The sequence below is a fragment of the Siphateles boraxobius genome, unplaced genomic scaffold (assembly GCF_051911475.1).
Source record: "Siphateles boraxobius isolate OS27281-9 unplaced genomic scaffold, OSU_SipBor_1 13, whole genome shotgun sequence".
NCBI classification, from domain to species: domain Eukaryota; kingdom Metazoa; phylum Chordata; class Actinopteri; order Cypriniformes; family Leuciscidae; genus Siphateles; species Siphateles boraxobius.
In genome coordinates this window covers 22,665,001-22,687,145 of record NW_027508733.1, presented here as the reverse complement: position 1 = coordinate 22,687,145, position 22,145 = coordinate 22,665,001, and the positions used below count along the sequence as shown (strand labels likewise).

The 22,145-nt window shown below is 38.4% G+C and overlaps 1 protein-coding gene across 2 annotated transcripts in view; it reads right to left on the bottom strand.

Moving 5' to 3' along the window:
• The window catches only part of LOC143736076 (adhesion G protein-coupled receptor D2), a 74,785-nt gene that overhangs the window by 14,291 nt on the left and 38,349 nt on the right, over positions 1-22,145 (bottom strand). Inside the window, exons 22-24 of one of the 2 annotated variants that reach the window (XM_077226641.1) lie at positions 19,342-19,395; positions 15,692-15,848; positions 5,771-5,853 (exon numbers count right to left, since the gene is read on the bottom strand). In XM_077226641.1, the coding sequence (XP_077082756.1) occupies positions 5,771-5,853; positions 15,692-15,848; positions 19,342-19,395 (294 nt within the window). The remainder of the gene's footprint in view (positions 1-5,770; positions 5,854-15,691; positions 15,849-19,341; positions 19,396-22,145) is intronic. The other variant, XM_077226642.1, reaches the window with a different exon arrangement.

Below are 22,145 nucleotides of genomic sequence, written 5' to 3'. Positions count from 1 at the left end.
TGTTGCGCTCACAACTCGCGTCTTGTCCAACATTTTGAGCATGACAGCAATCTTAAAACTTGGAGCTCAAGTGTAAAAAAAAAAAAATCTCCAGACCTTGCATTTTTTCTTATTACACTACCTACAGTGTGTCTTGCATTTTTCAACACCAAAATTAATTCTGTGTGAATTTCTCATTTTGTTACATTCTATACCATTATCCCAGAATGCATTGCAAGAAATATTCCTCCAAGATCACTAGACAAGACAAAATAGTTACATTTCATTCAATGTGGAAATATGGGAAAAAACAATTATTATTATTTGACCCAACATTTGTGTTTATGCTATTTAGAGTCTTTAGCTTAACAACATGCTAATGTCAAACTGTTGAAATCAAATGTGAGTCTCACAGATGAACGCTATTTGTTTGCATCCACAGTTTCTGACAATTAGAATTAGTTTAAGGTTACATGATCATTAGCATGCTACATACAAAGGGAGCTGACTATGCTAAGGTTTTGATTTTGATATTTATTTATATCAGTTTGTCTATCAAACAAATTTTTTTAAATGACTCAAACATGAAAAATCTAAAGATAAAGCCATTTCCCAAGTGTGTGAAAAGCACAAATTAAAACAATATTTTTTTAAACGAGAGACATTTTTATGAATTTCTTTTGGCTAGCGCTGGACACACATGGGGAGATCAGAAAGCAAATGCCGTCTTTGATATACACGTCAGATTAAAATTTGGCACTCATGAATAATGAATGCGTGTGGTGGGGGAGCGTCTTCAATGAGCCAGGAGAGAGCAGTGGTACCCGCTCATCTAGGGTCTGGCACGCGGCTCTAATGACTTCACCCAGAGACCACCATGAGCCATTTCACACCACTAACAATAGCAGCACGCTATGGGAGCGCAAGCTGTTTAATTAAGCATTAGACTAATCTGCCTCTATTGAGCCGAACGCCTGTAGGACTCTGAGAGGGGGATATGAGATTTGAAATGTTTTGGGTCAAAATGAGAGCGTGGTCCCGTTCTCTTAAACTGCTGACCTGCATTTCAGTGAAAACAGGAAATTACCATCAACATGAACGGAAGCATCTTTGTCTCACACGGTTAAAAAATTATTTTCCTGATTTATCACAACTTTTTTTCTTTTGTCAAATCAACTTAAGATAATTAATGTGGTTCAGATAACATAATATTTTGAGTTTCTATTTATTAAACCAATCTCCTTCAATGAATTTTTTTTGTTTTAGTTAATACAGTGAACTCCAAATTTGAAGGCAACCAGGTAACTTACTCTTTTAAGTTAAACCAACAATAATTTGTTTTACAGTGCAGCTGTGTAAATGAATAAACAATATGTGGCAATCAAAAAATGGCTCGCAGTACCATTACAACACGGACAGTCCTCCTTAAGTGACCTTAGGTCAAGTGCTACAATGAAGAAAAGAGAGATTAGCAAATCTCCAGTCTGTCCCTCTGATCTTTGATCTTATAATGTTACATGTAGGGTCATACAAAGGTCAAATAACTGTCTAGAAGAGTCAACATGGATCATATATGCATATAGAAAATTTAAGATATATTCAGATCTAATTTACCTAGATTTACCTGCTCAAATGTTCATCTTACCATGCGGTGCATCTGATTTCAAGCTCTGTCTGGGTGGGTGGGTGGACTAGGGTCAATACAGGGCCTGTAGGAAGTGACTTCATCAGTGAAAAGATGTCAGCTTGTTTTCCTTTTTTCTTTTCCTGTTGTGTTCTGATAGGAACTTCCTCTCAAATGGGGGTGGAAGTAGGTGTCACTCTCCAATCCACCCACACCACAAGGGGAAATGTCCATCACACGCCCGACCAGCCTGGCGATACAGTCAACACCAGGGTAAAGATGAGCAGACTTTAGATCCCACGAGTGATGATAAATTAACATTCTGTCTCCGTACAGATGACACCAGGATGACCGTTTCCATTTTTCTCTTTTTTATCTCCAAAAGTTTCACGTACATTCAGAAAAACACATGTAGGCGCGTTTGGAACATGCCTTTAGTGTAATTTTTCTGGGTGAACTGTCCCTTTAAAAGACACCGCAGATGGTGCTGTAAAAGGAAAATGTCTCCACAACAAACAGTTTCAGTTGTTCACATATGGACAGTAGCCTCCCTCAATGGGCCGTCATGATCTAAAGCTGCCGATGTTTGTGGTCTGGCTTCTTTCTTCCTGCAGAGTTAGTCACAGAAGCTCAGGTGGCCGTTTTCATAGAGTGACATAACAGCTCTTTGCCTCTCTTCCTCTCTTCGCTGATAGATTGGTAGGAGCAAGTGTCCTGCTGGCGAAGCCCCCAAGCCACAGGAAACCTCATCGGTTGCAGTGTCTAACGAGGATGTGAGCTGTGGTGATGGCATATTAACGCTCGGGCCCCGATGGACAGCGAGAATAAAAAGACAACACGGCGATGATTCAATACGAATTGTTTCAGGTGAAACAATGGTCTCTGCGACTGGCCGTTCAAAGAGTGTGGGAGAGGTGAGTCCATCTGCACTCTGAGGTTTGAAATATTTGTCATTGTTTTTGAGTTAAATGCCTCTTTATTTTGGTGTATTGTCCATGGGATTGAAAGTTCAACGCGTTCAAAGTTTTTTCCTGTGCTAAAATATTTGAAAAGTTGAATATATATATATACATATTCACACAAAAATAGAAAAACGTATAAATATTGAATAAATTAATTAAAAAATATATAAAATATAAATATATATATCCATGTTATCTACTGCTCATCAGCAACAGCAGTAATCTGAGAAAGAAACTTTAGAAGAGGCCTTTGAGGAGTTAGCCTCATTGATCCAATTAAATTATGCTCCCCAAATGAACTTCATTTTGTTATAAATGACGGCACACTAGTTTGTTCTTTGATTTCGCATGAAGTATATCGGAACTTTATTATGGTGTAAGGTCAATTACATAAAATTTGCATTCGCAAATTAGCGTCAATTACTTAAAATTCTTCACACGAATTGTGGTCTGATCTGTGGCCTAGTGGACCCTAATACCATTCCCTCAGCTTATCCTGTCCTGTATCCATCATAAAAATAAATAAAAAAAGATTTCAAAATTCATGCTATGGTCTCTGATGTAAATGCCACATGCAAAAGGTTTCCAGGCGAGACTAAAGAGCCCCAAAATACAATATTTGCGAAGGAGAAACAATAAAGTACCAAATTTTAATTTTAAATATTTTAGAGACAAGCAGTTATTGAGTTGTTACTGACAAACATTTTTGTCATGCTGCAGTCCTTCTCTATCGGTGCCTTTTCATATACATTTTTGTTCTTTTGGCACAAAAACTGTTTAATTGGCTTTGACTGAAGCACGATTGACCTCTCGTGTGGCCGGGGAATGAGTCCTGAAAGCACTGTGCATGTGTGAAGTAAAACAGGAATCAGTGTAGCACCTCCGCTGGTGTGCCAAGAGCCTACAAGTCAGGAGATCCCCATGGGGCTGAACAAGTGTGTTTGTGTGTGTGTGGGAGAGACACGACTAGCACGAGGTCCTGTGGCTGACAGCAGCTCCCCTGCCAGGATGTGTAACCTCACACGGCCAAAACAGGAAGCCCTGCCACTCACTTAGTGATTGACACACTGGCGGAAGTTCATAAAGGTTCCAGAAGGGCTGTAGTCCATGTTCAAGGGTTGGTGACTGGGCCACCTGGTACAGTGCAATGAGGGCGAGAGTGCTCTCGTTACATATAAGAGCATACTTGCCTGTCCGCCAGTCCTCCTCTGGGTCAAATAGTGCTGTGATAAATAGTCACAAATACCCTCATAAAAAGAAAAGTTAAATGTAAAATAAAATAAAATAAAACATTTGCATAAAATAAATCAATAATATTCTTTCTCTATTTATAAGCATCTCGATACAGCAACAGCCAAATCGGTTTAGAAAAAAAGAAAAAAAGTAAAGCAAAACAAATCTAAACTACAGAAAACAAAACAAATAAATAATAAATAAAATTAATTAATTGATAAAATAATGGTGGAAATAAATAAATACATAAATAAATAAATGGGAGGGGAGAGACACAAAAAGCACAGCAAAAAAAAACAAACAAACAAATATTTCTCTATTTTTTTGAGCATCTCGGAAATGCAAAATTAGCTAATGAGTGAAAAGAAAACAAATAAAAACAAAACAAAAAAAGATAAATAAAATTAATCAAAATAATGCTACAAATAAATGAGAAACAACAAAAAGCACAGCAAAACAAAACAAACCAAAGAAAGCAACATTAGCTAATGGGTGAAGCAGACCTGTTTGAAAACATAAAATGAGAAAACAAAACAAAAAACTATGGAACAGACAAAAGAAAATAATAAACATTAGCGAAGGGGTAGAGAGACTGGCAACCTGACTGAAAAACAAAACAAGAGAAAAACAAAAGACAGTGAGGCCTTTGAGAGTCAAAAGAAACTCCAAAGAGGCTTTTTAAGTCAAATGAGATCAATATGTGGAGATCTCAGCGGCGGAGAACTGATCGAGTAAGAGCGAGAACAGGATGCCGTCTCACAGCTGAGAGCGATCATGACTCTTGCATCATGGGATGTGTCACTGTATGACACAATGCCGGTTCACACTAAACTGCCAATTATCAGCAAGCCTCGCCCTCCTCTTCTCACTTCTCGCTGTGTGGGCTATCTGGCCTGTGACCTTGACGAGGTGCTTCATGCACTCTGTACACTTCAAACTGATTCACACCTCTGGGAATCTGGACATATCCATGTAAAGACTCGAGTGTGAATTAAATTGTGGTATTAGATTTTTGTTTACATTCGGAGTGCAAAAAAGCAATGTTCAGAATACAGTATCTCAGACCACCCAAATGAACACAAAATGTATGATGTATTCAGGGGGAAGTCATTTTAGGAATTTGTAATCAGAATCATGTTTAAAGTGTGATAAGTGTACTAGTAGTCTGACACTAGAGATACAGACATTGTTTTTTTGACGGCCACCAGAGGGCTGCTGTCTTTGATGATCGCTCTGCTTCCTCTGAGTGTAACATGTTTTACGTGAATATGGTTATTAATTACTTATTATAAATTATTTATTTTTATCACCATCCAAGTGATTTCAAGATACTTCAAATGAATAATAGGTTGCCAACACAACACTGAAGAATAACTAAAATGCTACTGTAGTGAAAAAGTCGTTTTATATACTATAATCTGATGTTATATTAAACATAAACCAATAATTGTTTTAAAAATCCAACCTGAAATATATGTAATTTTTGATAGTAACTTGTAGTGTGTCAAGATTTGAATTCATCCCAGTTTTAGATTTATTTAGTTTTGTTCACTGATTCATTAACCCTTTCTGAAGGTTACAACATTAGTGAGTCAGTGAATCATACACTATACCAATGTGTTATTTTTTCCCTGGTGGTAAAACTGGCACATTTTTAAAAAAGGGACACACTTCAGAACGAAACACCACTACAGTGCTGCAAACTACTACAAAAAGGTAGTTCACTTTAGCACCATTTTAAATTGAGTAGTTTGTAGCTTGACTAGTTTCAAGATAGCTTCAACACTGCATGAGAAGAAACCAAAGTAAAAACAAAATAGTATTTATCGGCACTGGTACACATTTTTGAGCTCAGGCAAAAGGGTTTGGTATCATTTTAGTGTCAAGGGAGGCAAATTGATTTTCTTTTCAGATGTCAAATAACCTTGGATCCTTATTGATAGATGAGTGCAGAAGTGGTGTGAGGCCTTACCTGTCCGGAGAGGTGGACACTAGTGTCAGGACATCGCAGATCTTCATTCAGGTTGTCATGGACACACAGGAGGGACACATGTCCTGCGAATTCACATGACAGTCACAATTAATCAATGACCCAGAAAGGGAACAAACAAAAAGATTTGTGGTTAAAATATGCAAGATGTTACAAATAAACACCTGTTGCAAATTATAAAATGCTTATCAAACTGGATGTAACTCTTCTGTTCGACTGTCTTGCCAAAAAAGCTAAACAATCCATCGTACAAGCTAATATTTCACTGCACATCAATAAAGTACTAGCTATATTTTTAAAACCTTTATCAAACGCCCTCAGAAAAAAAGACACAAAACATCTATATGGCATTAATTCCTCAAATTTATGGCCGACTTGTGTTTAGATGCTATGATAGTACTGTAGGGATGAGTACAATCTTTGCCTCCCATCCCAGAGGGCTCAGTCACCAATTGGTGGGGTATTTGTGTGCCCATAAATCTGGGGACATTTCATAATACGCACCATCAGGTCATCAGACCAGTGAGCGGCATGTACAGAATACATACCAGGCTTTGTGCATCAGTGCTACGCTTTCATTCAAGAGTCACTTACTGTACTATTAAATTGGGAAGTCAGATAAGCGCTATAGAAGCTTATCCTTCACAATAAACAATCACAGACTTCCACATACAAAGAACAGTGGAGTTGTGTAAGTTGAGTAGACGTGTGAGAGCTCGGCTTCACTTTATGTCAAATCTCCACTTTACCGTACACGGTAAGCAGTAACAGATATCTTTGTTTGTGTGAAATTCTACATTTGAGGATGTCCCAAAGGGAGGTTTCAACAGATTTAACCAAGTAAAGCCAATTTTGTCCCCAAAGAATAGCCCCCTCAGCACACAGAACTGTCATATTGGGAAAGCGACCAGCGTCAGGATTAATCTCCTTCAAAGGAGGGTGGGTCAGGGCAGCCAGAACTCATTTGGTGTGTTGCTATGAAATGGCTGCCCATCAGGAATATCTTCATCTATCTCTGTCTCATCTACATGGAGGGATGAAGGGCTGTAAGGAGAGAGGGAGGGTGAAAGAGGCGTCCAGAGGAGAGAGGTCAGTGTATTCAAAGAGTCCATCATTCTGATGTGTCAAGCGTCGCTTAACCGAGTTTGTGGAAGTGTTGGTGTGTTCAGCGATATCAAGCTAAGCTTCACCATGCTGTTCTGAGATTTTAAGTGACTCTTTGGCAAATAAAATATGAGAAAACACGCCATTCCACAAAGTTACAAATAGCCAAAAAACAAAACAAAAGGAGGATACTACGAGAGGCACTAAATACAACGGCAAAAATAGTGATCGTTTCCAAATAGGTTTCTAAAACACTCCCCCCTCTGAAATAATTCTGGGCTGTTACTTTCTGAATTGGCAGTCTTGCATCAGCACTTTAGAAACTTCAAGGTTTTAACACTGGCCCAAGATCTCAAAGTAGTTATGATAAAACAGTACCAGCTGAGGTAAACAGCTATGGGTAAACAGAGTGTAAAACCCAGAGGCAGATTTAGTTCTGGACCAGCTGTTCAATTCATTGTGATCAGGCAGGCGTAATGGCAGATATGAGTGCTGAAATAGAGAATGAAATACCTGCAGGTGCTCAAGAGAAAATAAAAAGCTCAGTTTTGCCGCCGTTTCTTATTGTTATTGGTGGTGACCAATACTGGATGATAGAGAAATTGTTTTTTTTTTAGACTAAATGTTATAAAACAGATCCTGAATGCTGATTGATTAATTATGGAATCTTGTTTCCGCCAAAGAATAAAAAAAAAGGTAAATGCGACTTTTTATCTCACAATTGCAAGTTTACATCTCGAGATATAAAGTCGCAATTGCGAGTTATAAAGTCATAATTGCGTGATATCAAGTCGCAATCGTTTGTTATGAATTGTGAGATAAACTTTTTTCCTTTGAATTGCACTATAACTCGCAATTGCAAGTTTATATCACAGTTCTGAGAAAAGATGTCAGAATTGCGAGTTTGCGTGTTATAAAGTCAGAATTGTGAGAAATAAACTTGCATTTCTGACTTTTTTTCTCGCAATTGCAAATTTATTTCTCGCGATTCTAACTTTATAAAATGCGAGTTTATATATCGTGATTCTGACATCTTTTCTCAGAATTGTGAGATATGAACTCGCAAATTGCAAGTTATAAAATATTTATATCTCGCAATTATGAATTTACGAGACGCAATTGCGAGTTCTATTGACTTTATTTCTCAGAATTGCGTGATATAAACTGCATGTGTCGGCCGTCTGGGTTCGCGCACGCTATCAAATGGACTGAACTTTGAAAGCTGTGCGTTCAGCTGAATGTGTACGCAAAGCATCCACTTAAAAAGTTAAGTATATTGTGTGCTTTAGCTGCGACAAAAAACAGTGTAGTAACAGCTATGAAGCAAACCACCAACAATACATAAAAATAAGTTCTTATTGTACGAGGGACTATTGAGAAATGAGTAATCGAAAAAGTCTCTTAAAAAGTCTCATCTGTTTCTCAGCCTGATTTCAGTTTCTACATCTGCAAATGTCAATATATGGACCTCAGCATAAGCTGACATGAGGTATTCAATAATTTCAGAAAGACCTGGTAAACCTTCAGAGTTGTCAGGAAGTTTTTACTTTCTGGAAATATCTGACTGTATTGTCTCGGCCTGCTCTCTCCAACTTTGAGAGAAGCCAGGCACTACAGGATAATCACAGTTTAATAGGAGCAAATATTGAAAGCAGGAGCTGACCAACCAGATCCCCTTTCCTAGTGCTCTCTCCCAGTGCGCCCAAGAAAAATGCTAGCACATGGGTGCCAAAGAAATCGATAATTCCATGATATATCAATTAACATGAAAAAATAGTGGAAACTGTCGTATTGACGTTCGTTCATTGTTTGAGTTGGAATCATCCAATCAAAGTGTTGGAAACGCAGCTCTGTTGAAAAATCTGACAACCTTGTTCAAGCAAAACAATTCACATATACCGATCTAGAGTTTCACCATGAAAAATTAGACATAAAAAGTCCAAGACCAAGTCCAGATGAATGATGTCCTTTTTGTAATGTACAATGTGTTTTTTTACGTACTTGTTCTTTAGATTAACTTGTGAGGTACGCTTTCCCTCTCAGGCGTCCTATTTGCCATGCAGAGCCGTTGCATGCTGGGAGAGGGAAATGTCCACAGACTGGGGCCTCTTTCTAATGATTTCCCACACCTGCACATCTGCTGCCGTTTTAATTAATACTCTAAGGAGGTTTGTCACGAGTAATCAAAAACATTGTCACTTATGAAATCCTTCATTATAGAACAAAAATCAATACTTTACATGAGTAGAATGAGGGCGCTCATAAAGTAGCCCAAAATCACAATAAAAAAATATAATTAAGAAAAAGCAGGATAAAAGTGTAGAAAGACTTTATTTGGGGCGTTCACCACTCCAGGGTTTTTTATTTCTGTGAAGCCGCAACACGTGGTGAAGGGCTGGGCATCATTTTCATGCAGGCCTTGGTTCTTCAGCTTCATACGGGTGGAATGGGTGGGGGGGGGGGGGGGGGGGGGGGCGGCACAACAAAGGCAATAGTCGCATCAGCTCTCTTCAGCTCTGCAGCATCACTACAACCTCTCTCCTCGCTGATTTATGGCTCACCGCTGACCTCTGAGGTCGTAACATGGTGATGGGTGACTGGCTCTCAACGGTAAGCTACTGGCACTTGACAAAGTGCCGAGAGCAGAATGAATTTACTCCTCTTTTCCTCAATCATCAACAGGCACACGCCGGCTTGCTGCCCTGACCCCCTCTCATCCTGACTGCTATAACAAGATCTCCCATCTCATGGAGGAGCGAGGGAGAGGGAGGCTGAAAAATTTACTGTCATTTCTACTTTCCAATGAGCTCCGGTGAGCACTTCTTTCACCTTCAAGTTGCTTCACATGCTGGGGATAAGGAGGGGAGGGATGGTTGGTTGGGACGGGGGCGAATGTACTTTGATGCACCTGTCTAACTTTGGGTCATTCACTAGAGGTACTTCAATCTGCGTTTGCTTCCATCAACTTGATAGAGGCACCTGAAAGCAAGTTCAATTTAATAAGCAAATAAATCTCCATAAACGTGGACGTTTCACGTACCTCGTTCATCAGCAGTGTCCACCATGGATGTGCCAGTTAGCCGCAAACAAATTCTTACTAACGCATTCATTAAGGACATATGCAAAAAATACATTCAGCTACTTCACCTTTTATTGTTGCTAGACCAGCACTGGGTGGGGGATTGTAAATTTAGGCAATATAAAAGGCATAATTTCCTAAAGTAGGGATTTAAATTATCCGGCAGTGCAAATGTTGGTCCATTGTGGCAGGCGAGACACAGTGGGTTATAATTGAAAATAAAAAAGCCATTTAAAAGACATTCAATAAGCCACTGGGAAATTGATCAGGCTATAAAATCTGTCGCTACCGGGGCAAGAGGCTGGCACTCTTGCCGAGACGCTGCTTCGGTCCTGACACAGCACTATCCCTGCAGGCTTCACGGTCTACATGCCGACATACAAACAAGGGATGCCGCGGAAGTACACTTCCCGACGGAGATGCTTTCCCTATGTCCTCAGGCATGCATTTAAATTGTTTGAAAAAATAACAAAAAAGCTGTAGTATGTAGTGGAAGCGTCAGACTCGCTGTAGAAAAATATGGGAAAAAATATTTCCCTCAGTAGCGCGTGATATAAAAAAAAATGACAGAAGAGTGCAAAAGCGGGCACAAGTGCACAGGGGAGAGAAAAAAATACCGCTCCTGCTTCTTTAACTTTCAATTCTGCCAAGCATCTCTGCTTCACAGCCCCTGGCTATTGCCTTTCTCAATCTGTCCCTGGGGAGGCAGGAGTTATGGGCCCTGTCGATTGAGGAGAAAGGGATGTTATTCCCCTGTCACCCTCACCCGGTCCGCCAGCAGCCCTGCCCTGATCTATGGCCACCGTGGCGGGGTAGAACTGTCTTGATGCACCATTGGTTTCCAGTGCTGTCACCCCCATCCCGATGCTCAAACTCATATTACCTTTACAACCCCCTCACGACCCTTTAAAACAGCCCCCCTTCAATGAGTCTTGTTGGAGGGTTCTCAGAGGGCCAGGAGTGTGACACAATGAGTTTGAGGAGGTCACCCCTAAAGGGACAAGGTCTAGTTGGTGTCAAAAGCGGGATTAAGTGACACCTGGTGGGTGTTTACCTGAGATGGCAGACTGCACAGTGGTGTGGACAGTTGATCATGGAACTGAGAAACTGTCTCTAATGATGATCGTTGAGGATTTATCATAAACTGTGGTGGGTGTAGAATCATTTCACAAAACTCATTTGAATACAAATTCATCATAAGCTCTTTTAGCCCTGTTCCTAAACCTACTGGTATCTTCATTCATAGGGAGCTAATTTCAAAGGAACCATGCTACCCATAATCGAAGCTCGTAATAGAAGCTTATTTGAAACAAGTCTTTGTAGGCGACAACTCGGTTTACCCTTTCACATGCAAGTTTAAAATATTCTAGCTGACCCCTCAGCGTAAGTTTAAGGCAACTGTTATTTTAGAATGCATCAACTTATTATTTCCAATGGAGACGCATCATGCGTGTCATGTGACAGACCGTAGCCACAATAGTGCTGTATGGCAGATGAATTGCTTTCATTTAGTTTTTCCTTTTTAATTCAAAATATTCACAAACTTGTTAGCTATGTAATCAACTACCTGATATTATGATTCTCAAATACGTGTAAGTGAAAGTGTTTTGTAGTTTAAACCTTTATAATGATCATGTTAGCTGATCTATAACACGCGATGGGCGTCGCCATGTAAGTTTGTGCCAGAGGATAGTATCTGTCGGATTTATTACACGCCAATTCATTTACTTCTCCTGAAATACATGAAAGTAGGTGGCCGATAGAGTGGGAGAAGAAAAGAGTACAACCTGACTAACAATCACAGTCATTAGCATGCTGCTATGCTAATGAGTATATACACTACTACACTAGCACACACTACACACTCTAGCATAAAATACTGGGTAAAATTACAATAATTACAATATGTAAAATTACATTTTTACAAAGCGTGTATTTTTAATTAGATATATATTAATACATATAGATTTTGTAATCAAATTGGAGCAACTGGGAACTGGAGCAGCCTGAATGAATGAGTATATCGAATCTGAATCTAAAAATTTAAACGAGTAGACAGACACACTTCTCCTTAAAGGTCCAGGAGCATTTTGCTTCAATATAAATATGGGGGAATTGATGTCAGATATCCATATACATGAGAAGACTAAAGGGCACGCTTCCATATGACATGTGTCTAGAATTAAGAAAAGGGGTGGAGAGATGGAGGAAGGCCTCTGCCCACGAGATGAGAGATGAGATGGAAAACATTCCCTCTGTTAGCCTGCGGGCGGAAGGGTGACGCTCAGCCGACTGAGATGCGCATAAGCGACTTCTGATATGAACTATAAAGCAAAGGATGAAAAAAGCTGAAAAAAATGGTGCAGGTGGTTGTGAGACAGTGACCCCGCGGGGGATGATCTGACTGAATAAATAGACAGATTAATAAATAAATATCTTTTAAAAAGTGGGAGACTGAGGAGGGCTGCCATCTATCAAAGATCCTATTACCACGAAACCTGAAGCCATATGTATAAGGCAGCCAGGATCCTAAGCAGATACAAATTCAACTTTTCCTTACAATTTGTTATCTCTGACATTCATCATGCCAACACACACACACACTGATACACAAGGAAACTCACACACCGGTGTGAATTATGAATAGATTTGTTTTCTCAAGTCTACTCAATAGATATTGACTGGTTGTATATAATCTTCTATTTAAAGTAAATCAGTAAAATCAGTTGCCTACAATCATCCGGACAGTGTAAATTTAGCAGTAGCTTTAGAAGTAGCTTTATCGGAGAAAATAAAGAGTTAAAATGTGGGAATGGGATGATTTTTTATTTTTTTTCTCGGAGAGAGAAATGGAAACAGAGATCTAAGCACTACCATATTTTTGTAATTTGTTTATTTGGGTATTTATATGAACAATATGTAGTTCTGTATTCAGCTTGTGCAATCAAATGACACGGTCTTCATTCAGGACAACAACAAACATCTTATATAAAATGTCAGACAACTCAGTTTTCAAGGTCATGTGTTGTCAATCTTTGTGTGTGTGTGTGTGTGTGGTAGAGGGAGGGAGGAGGACAACAGATGGATTCAACTTAGCTAAAGATCCACTTGTAACACTGGCAGAATTATACGCTGCTGTGTTACGTTGTATGTTGGTATGTAATAACAAATTATAGCATTTCATTAGAGATTGAATACAACAACAAATTACTGGCACAACCATAAGCTGACTAATTGAGATGTATACTTATGACTTATATTGAGACTTGTAAAAGTTTCATTTCAAGCAAAATGACAATCCCTGTTGCCATTTGGCCTGCAACAACTAACTGCTAAAAAGGAGTATAAAAATGTATGTTGAATTTTTTTTTTTATTAATTAATTGTTATAAATATATACAAAGAATAAAATATATATAAACATAGTCATCAGAAAGTATTTATAAGAGCAGTTACTATACATATTATATATAGTTTGGAACAGTTACAAATATATTAGTTTTTGTATTTTCAAATATTTTCATTTGTATTACCATTATATTATATCAAAATATAATAATAGTAGATTCAAACTGATAAACATTTTGACTTCTGCAAAACAATTTCATAACAGCATGCATTTATAAGAACAGTAATTTTTAAATAAGAAATAAGGAGTATCACTAATCCTTCATTATAGGAATAAAATGATCTGATTACAGTAACATTATCTTATTAATTGATCCATTTATTCATTTAAAATTGCAAACTCTCTTGAGTAGGTACTTGTTTTGAATAAGTATTGCTTCACGACTAGTTGTATAAATGTGTGTAGTATGAGTATAATCTGGATGTACTACATTCGCCATGTTGTCACTTTCATGTGACCTACCAGCTTCAGTTGCGTCGCTTTGCGTCTCGCAACTTCCTTCAACTTCTTGCAGAATTTTTTACAACTAAAAAGAAGTGTGGAAATGAACTTTCTGCTTTTATCAAGCTTTTCAAATTGCACCTTCAGAACTGCAGCCTTTTAATTGGCTTGTATCTCCATTCTTGAGGTCACCTATTTAAAAGGCGGCAGAGAAAAAGAAGAGGAAGAACGAAAGCATACAAAATAGTACTGTCCCCCTTGACCTTCAGCTTTATTGGTGAATGTACTGAAGATATAACGTAAAATGATGAAAGGGACAGCAAAAGAAGAAAACAATTTCAGTTTAAACTTGGTCGAAACTCCTGTGTCGCGCTTTTCTTTTCCACAAACATTTGTCTTTTCCTAATTCCTTTATGCTTATAGCATGTTCTCTTTGTCGTAATTGGCAGATTGAAACAGTTGCCTCAAAGGAGGAAAAGACATGAATTGATCAAAAGCGAACAAACGCTTTTTCTCATGCTCGCTCGGCTTCAAGAATGACTTGATCTTGAATGGAAGAGACACAACAATCAGTTATATACAATCAGGACATACGGCAGCATTTATTGTGGGTCTGGCCCTATTTGTTACAACACAAGGCCTTTCACAGTTGGGCTCATATGCGTATGAGGGGCTCTCTCCCTCTTGGTTACATTATACATACGTTTCTTCTTAGCACTTAGTCGTGTGGCTGGCTGACTGGTTTAAAAAATTGCACGGCATTAAAAACAAATATTCAATCATGGCCCGCATCGCAACCGATTACGGCAAGAGTCCGGGCGAGTCTCATCAAGATGATTAGTTGCATCCCTCATATGCACGGGACAGCCCATTCTGCATTTGCATGTGGTCTGCTCACACATACCAGGCTAAAACTGCCATTTCATTCCTCTCAGGGCAGATTCAACTTGAGTAATGGGCTGGATAATACCAGCTGCCAATCAATATGAATTAGTGCGTATGTGATTCTGCTCTCTGATTGGCCACGTCATTATTAGTCAGGTTTTTGTGCAAGAAAAGATAAGCCAGGGGGAAAAAAGGACACATGATAGTAAATTTAAATAATTTTTAATAGTATTTTTATTTTAATAGTATTTTTAATTAATTGATTGTATTTTTATTTAAATTATTTAATTAAATACAGAGTATCAATTTGGTAAAGTAAATATAGAGTGTGCATTTACTTAAAAGTAACAATTTAATTGATTTTAATCTTTTAATTAAATATGGATTATCAATAGAGTACAGTAAATATTGAGTATACATTTTTAAATTAATAAAATCTATTACTTTTTTATTACTTTAACTTACATTTTTTAATGAAATATAAAATGCCAATACAGTAGTTATATTATAGACTGACCAACCAGAATAAAGAGGGATGTGTAATAATAATAATACAATTTTATATATTATTTACAAAATACAAAATTATTTATTTTCCTTCAATCCCTCCCTTCTCTCTTTATGAAATCTCTCATTTTCGTGAACTCCCTTTGAGATTACTACGATTCAGACCTGAAATGCTGGGGTCAGAGAAGGCGATTGAAGCCCGTCATTTTTCTGGGTCTGGAGAATGTTACAATCCCAGAACAGGCCTGTCATGTTAAGAGATCACCCTCTTTGCCAATCGCTACTTTTCCTCTCGCCATAATTTAGGACAGATTTGTAAAGCTCTGCTTTATATAAACACACTGCCAATTGAAAATACACACACATACAGTATATGCACAAACCAAAATATACATGTACATCATCTTAGCTGGCCAATCAGCTCTTACAACGATGCTTCATTTTTTGGTGTTGGATTAATAAATAAACCAATGACTCACTGGTTTTGTCGAAACTCTGGGTGATGTTGTCGCTGTGGGACGAGGAGCTGCTGGAGTGGATGGTGGAGACCGTGTGCCCGTCCAAAACAACTGGCACTGGAGAGCTGCCCGGCCGAGAACTGCCCACTGAACTGGAGGGCCTGGAACTGGCGCAGTTCTGTGAAAAAGGAAGAGAAGACAAATGCTTACTATGAAACTTACTATCAGTACAGAGATCACCAGTGAAAACACCTCTATTTTGCATTTTTCTAATTATTATATATTTGTCCAATATAATCATCAGCACTAAATTGAGTGAAAAGTAAAAAATAAACGTAACTTTTTTTAAACTCTCCCGATCAGAGAGAGTGAAAGCAGTTTTCTTGCTTTCATTACTCATTGTGGATTAAATGACACTCAGTAAAGAGACCGATTAAAGAAATATTGAGAAATAACAACAGGAACTAATGTTAAATACTGAAAAAAGTAAAAGTTGACAGCTAAGAAGTCATGCCTTACACAATACACAACCAAAAAGTACAACCCGAATTACGGAAAAGCTGGGACGCTTTTTAAATTTGAATAAAATGAAACCAAAAGACTTTCAAATCACATGAGCCAATATTTTATTCACAATAGAACATTGATAACAGAGAAATGTTACACTTTTATCCACTAAATGAGCTCATTTCAAATTTGATGCCCACTACAGGTCTCAAAAAAGTTGGGACGGCAGCATGTTTACCATGGTGTAACATCTCCTCTCCTCCTCACAACTTTTCCGGAATTCGGGTTGTACACAGACATGTATGGAAGAACCGCAAAATAAATACACATAAAAGTCTCACAGGAATGTAAACTAGATCTGACATAAAAACCCACAGCCTTACCCCTCATATCACACAATTACATATAAAGGGCTTTGACATGCAGCCCTGGTTAAGAAGGCTTCTGAAGATGTGTATTTTTTCCTCAGAAAGAAGATAATGCCTAACCTAGCACTATATCAGCATTTAAAATCATACGTGTAAACGTTTTACAACAGGAAATGCACATATCTGTAGTAAAGATCTCTCTCTTTTCCGTCCTATATCTTGTCAAAACTTGAATTAGGATCAAAAAACTAATCTGCTACCAATTTATATCTATATTTCAGGGCTGTCAGTGATCCAGACCCTGCTAGTATTGCAGGACGTTCGTTTTTCATTTGGCCGGTGCAACTGACAGCTTTATTTTTCTCAAGCAATCTGCCACAGTATGTACAAGTGTGAGGTCACACGGGTCAGGCGACAGTTGGAATGAAGCACCCTGGCAACACTGGTCTGGCTCATGAATAAACAAGAATCGACAAGTACGGAAACTATAGTTATATAATCCATTATAATCCAGTACAACTATAATCCAGACTCAAAACAGATCTGTTTAGCTGTGCATTTACTGAATGAGCACTGTGCCACTGTTCGTCCGACTGTTTGTACTGTATTTTATTTTATGTTTTAATTATTCTGATTTAATTTGATTATTTTAATTTCTTCTATGTAAAGCACTTTGAATTACCATTGTGTATGAAATGTGCTATATAAATAAACTTGCCTTGCCTTGCCTTGCCTATAATGGGAAGGAGAGAGCGAGAGAGGTGTTTAATAAGCCACTACATAAGTTCAGCAAATGGGGCTTTATTATCATGCTGTATATTCATTATCTGCCATGTACAGTAACTATTTTCATGCACACTGTAGATAGATCTTTGAGAAACCTGTATAATTACTAGAATCCATGAATCATCATTTAAAATAATAATTTATTATTATTAACAATAACTGTCTCAAGCAAATTAATCAAGATCCACCATATTCACAGGCCCGATTTAAAGCAGAAGTGTGTGATATTTTCACCATTAAGGCCATTGCACACTGAGTCCGAAATGTGCATGGATGGATGGAGAGATGGATGGTGGATAGATGGATGGATGGATGGAAAGAGGGATGCATGGATGGATGGAGAGATGGATGGAAGGAGGGTTGCATGGATGGATAAAGAGATGGATGGATGTGGATAGATGGATGGATGGAGGTATGGATGGGTGAATTGGGGAGGGATGGATGGATGAAGGGATGATGATGAAGGGATGGATGATGGATGGACGGACAGAGGGATGGATGGATGGATGAAGGGATGATGGATGGATGGATGGATGGCTGGATAGAGGGAGGGATGGATTGATTGAGGGATGGATGGATGGATTGAGGGATGATGGATGGATGGGTAGAATGGATGGATGGCTGGATAGAGGGAGGGATGGATGGAGGGAGGGATGGATTGATTGAGAGATGGATGGATGGATGGAGAGATGGATGAATGGATGGATGGATGGGTGGAATGGATGGATGGGTGGAATGGATGGATGGAGGGATGGATTGATTGAGAGATGGATGGATGGATGGAGAGATGGATGAATGGATGGATGGAATGGATGGATGGAGGGATGGATGGAGAGATGGATGGAGAGATGGATGAATGGATGGATGGATGGATGGATGGGTGGAATGGATGGATGGACAGATGGGTAGAGGGATGGATAAATGGAGGGAGGGACGGACGGTTGTCTGACACACTTTTGCTAAGAATTGCTGCTAGTGTTCCGGGTTGTTGCTAGGATGTTCTGAGTGGTTGCTAAGGTTCTCTAGTTAGTTTCCAGGGCATTCTAGGTGGTTGTTATGGTGGTCTTGAACAAACTGTTACAGAAATAAACATTAGATTACTCTACGATGAGTTAGAGTTTGTTTTCCTCAGGGAAAAACAAACAAACAAACATCCATCTACAGTACATCTGGTAGGTTATTACTACTATATTGGAAGTCAGTACATTCCCTGACCACTGCTCTAATCCAATAAAAAAAGAGTACATTTTCCTTTCCCATTCTGGACCCCGTCCAGCACCAAAGCTATTCGGCGAGATACAGTATATCACTTCTAGATTTATGACGCAAAACGGCATTAGCTAAAAAACCATCCGCCACACGCGGCCGGCGAATCTCATCGCGTGGACATTGAAAATTGGAAAATTGCCCAGAGAGCGCTAAAGGGTCCCACTGCTAATACGACCCGCTAAGATTTATCAGCTGCTACCTGGCACTCGCGTTTTGGGCCACAGTCGTTTTTTACAAGTCCCAGTCTTAACAGTGTCGGGCCTATCAGGGGGGTCAAAGGGAAGAGGGAGGGGGGCTATATTCTAAAATCAATCCGCCTTTAGAAATTGTCTCATTCCATTCTCAATGACCTGGTGGCACTGCAAGGGCCGAGCGGGACAAACTGCCGTAGGTCATAAACCGTGACAAGCCCGGAGGAGAGTTAATGTGGCCATTCATAGAGGAACCGCTCGTAGTGTCGGTGGAGGTGAGGTGGTGCGCCGATGCGAGGGGGGGGGGGGGGGGGTCTATTAACTACTTTTAAACCGCTTTGGTGAAGCTAAGTGATCTCCGTCAACAGCAGCCTCGCGTATAAATACTGGCCTGACAGTTTAATGTGAAGGGACGAGTTTCCACAGGATTAGAAACATGTAACCCAGGGCTGCTGCTTGACATTGGCTGGATTAAGGTGGCCTGAGTGGGTGTGTGAAACAGGGCCGGGGGTGTGATATTCAAGAAAACATGCAAGCTGGGAGAACTTACAGAGAAATTTAAGGCTTTTCTTCTTTCTTTGATTCTGTTGATTGTGTTTCGAACCTGTGGATAACAAGGAGGGGGTGGATGGTTAAAATGTCATGACTCAATACTAAACACTTAATACAAAACACTTTGCGCTCGCATGAGTCTTCTTGGCCCCGGGAAGGTAAAATTCAATCCGATCTGAGAATAGAGAAAGCAAATAGCCGCCATTGCATAAAAGTCAATGAGTGCCGCAGACCAAAATGTTCCAGTTTGTCAGATGTAATAGGTCCTGAATGTGACACGTAGAGTGGGCAAAGTAAGGAGAGCGTCTTAACCTCTCATCTGTCACACCGCACAGGGGGCAGCAGAAATGAAGCGATAGAGGAAACGACCACCCTTGAAGAACAAATTACATTTGGACTGTGTGAGGAAAAACTGGGATGTTGGGCAATGCATGTAGAATGACACACACAGTACAATAAACTCGCGCCGACGAGTCGATTACTCGTAAATACACATCAAATTTAAAGCCTTTTTTCTAGCATCACGTTTATGATGTTACAGTATCGCCCAATTTCTAAACTTAAAAATGCCTTTTGGGGGAGGCTGAAAAGTTAACTGCTGAAAAGTAATTACAGTAATTCAGGTAATTGTGAAAATGCAATATATGTAATATGTATATTTGAATATGAATATGTAATGTTTCAATAAATATATCATGTTTGAATTATATTTGTATTGAATGTAAAAATTATGTTTAATGTACTTTATATAATTACTGTAAATAAAGCAAATGTATGAAGTATATTTTATATAACATCATTACATTAAAATTAATTGTACATTAAAATATAATTAAAAAATTATATATTTGTATTTACATTATATATATATATATATATATATATATATATATATATATATATATATATATATATATATTCTAAGTGGAACTTTCACTGTTGCAAATTAATTATATTAAAGTATATTAACATAAAAATTCAATATATATACACACACACAAACACAGACATGTGCAAAATGTATGAATAAAGTAATACAACTAAAACATTGATGTTTCAATTAATTAAAAAAATATATATTCCTATTTGCATTTATTTTAATATAAAAGGTATATAAAATGTAACATGTTACAAACTTATATCACACATTATGCTATATAATTTTTTGCAAACTAGGAGTCATTGTGTGTGTGTGCGTATACAGTTGTATAAAAAAAATCTAAATTTTCTGCATGACAATATTCCTCACATTTTACAATCCAATCCAGCTGTTTCCTGGCCTGCTAGATATTATTTTCCAGCCTGGCTGTCAGCGACCGGAAAAAAAACCTCCCTGCATTTACCAGCACGAGTCCGGCACAAGCTCCAGCCCTATGCTGGTGAATATGCATTAGCTCTTATGACTTCATTAGGGTCTGCTGTTGTCATAAATTATTGCTGCCATGCAGATATACACACACACTGGCTTGTTTTGAATAGACACTATCGCTGTGACGACAGAGTTAATGAAGAGAACTGAAAAGCTCTGACAGCTCGGAGTCAACGGTAATATGTCAGATTTGCAAACAGACACTCTTTTCTCCCTCTCTCACACTTTCTTTTCAGCAAATCTAGCGTGCTGTAGCTTTAACGAATAGAACTAAGAAATCAAATCACTTTATTCCAGGTAAAATCATAGAAAGCTGTTTGACGAAAGAGCATTTCCAGCAACTGGAGGAACTGGTTTGAAGATGCTGCTCTTAAAAGCAGTTTAGCGGTTTTCCTCTCAAGGTTTTAAAGTGATGTAGCCCTAATTTTCAATATAAAAATACATTAGATAAAATTTCCATATGAAAGCAATGCAAATGAACACATTTGGTAAAGAAAAGAAAAAGCAGAGGTCATAAAACAGGGATGACTATTATTAAGTAAAAACAGAGTAAATTATATTTTTAAAAAAGTAATGATCAAAGCGGTCAGTTTTTAATTTCTTGGGGTGGAATGATCTACTGTATATAAAAAACTCAAAGAGAAATTAGAAAGGGAAATTATCATCAATTTGAATTGCAACCTGTCATTCTATTAATTCTAAGCAGGAGAACACAATATACCATACACTGGGCATAATTAATATTTTATCATTACAAGCAATCTCCTGTTTAACAAATCACTATACACAATTGACATGGTATCTAAAGTATTTGACTGTAAAACATTCTCATGAATCTCTCGGGACCTCTATCTCTCTCTCTCTCTCTCTCTCTCTCTCACGAATGGCTGATTTTAAATATCCTCGCTTGTATGTTTCTTTTGAGATAATCAACTGTACAGACGCGTGAAACTGATTTTTTTTTTGTCCCCGGAGAAGCGAGGATTTCTTTAAATCAGAGCAGACAGGGTTGATCGTTTCACTTTGGCCCCTTTCTTCCGCTCTTTAAATATTCAGGGGTCTTTTTTAGTCTTTGTATACAAACACTTTGATCATACTCCTCAATTTTTCAATTATATGAGAATTTCCTTTGTGATGTCAGATGGTGAAACTTAAGCTGCTATTGTTTTTTGTCATTTAACTGCACAAAGGGAACAAGGTAAATTCGCAAAAAAAGAAGAAGAAAAGCACAGATTATTACATTCTATATTTACAAAACCCCCTTTGAAAAAAGTGTAAAGCAGACACGAGCTGCTCACAAATTGTTAAGACCTCTGGGTCAAGGAGAGCTGGGGGTTGGAAAATAGATTCCGACGTACTAAAAAAGCCTGTTAAGCAAGAATGCAGCGATGATTTATTTTACAATGCGGAGAGGGTCACCGGCGAGTCTCTGC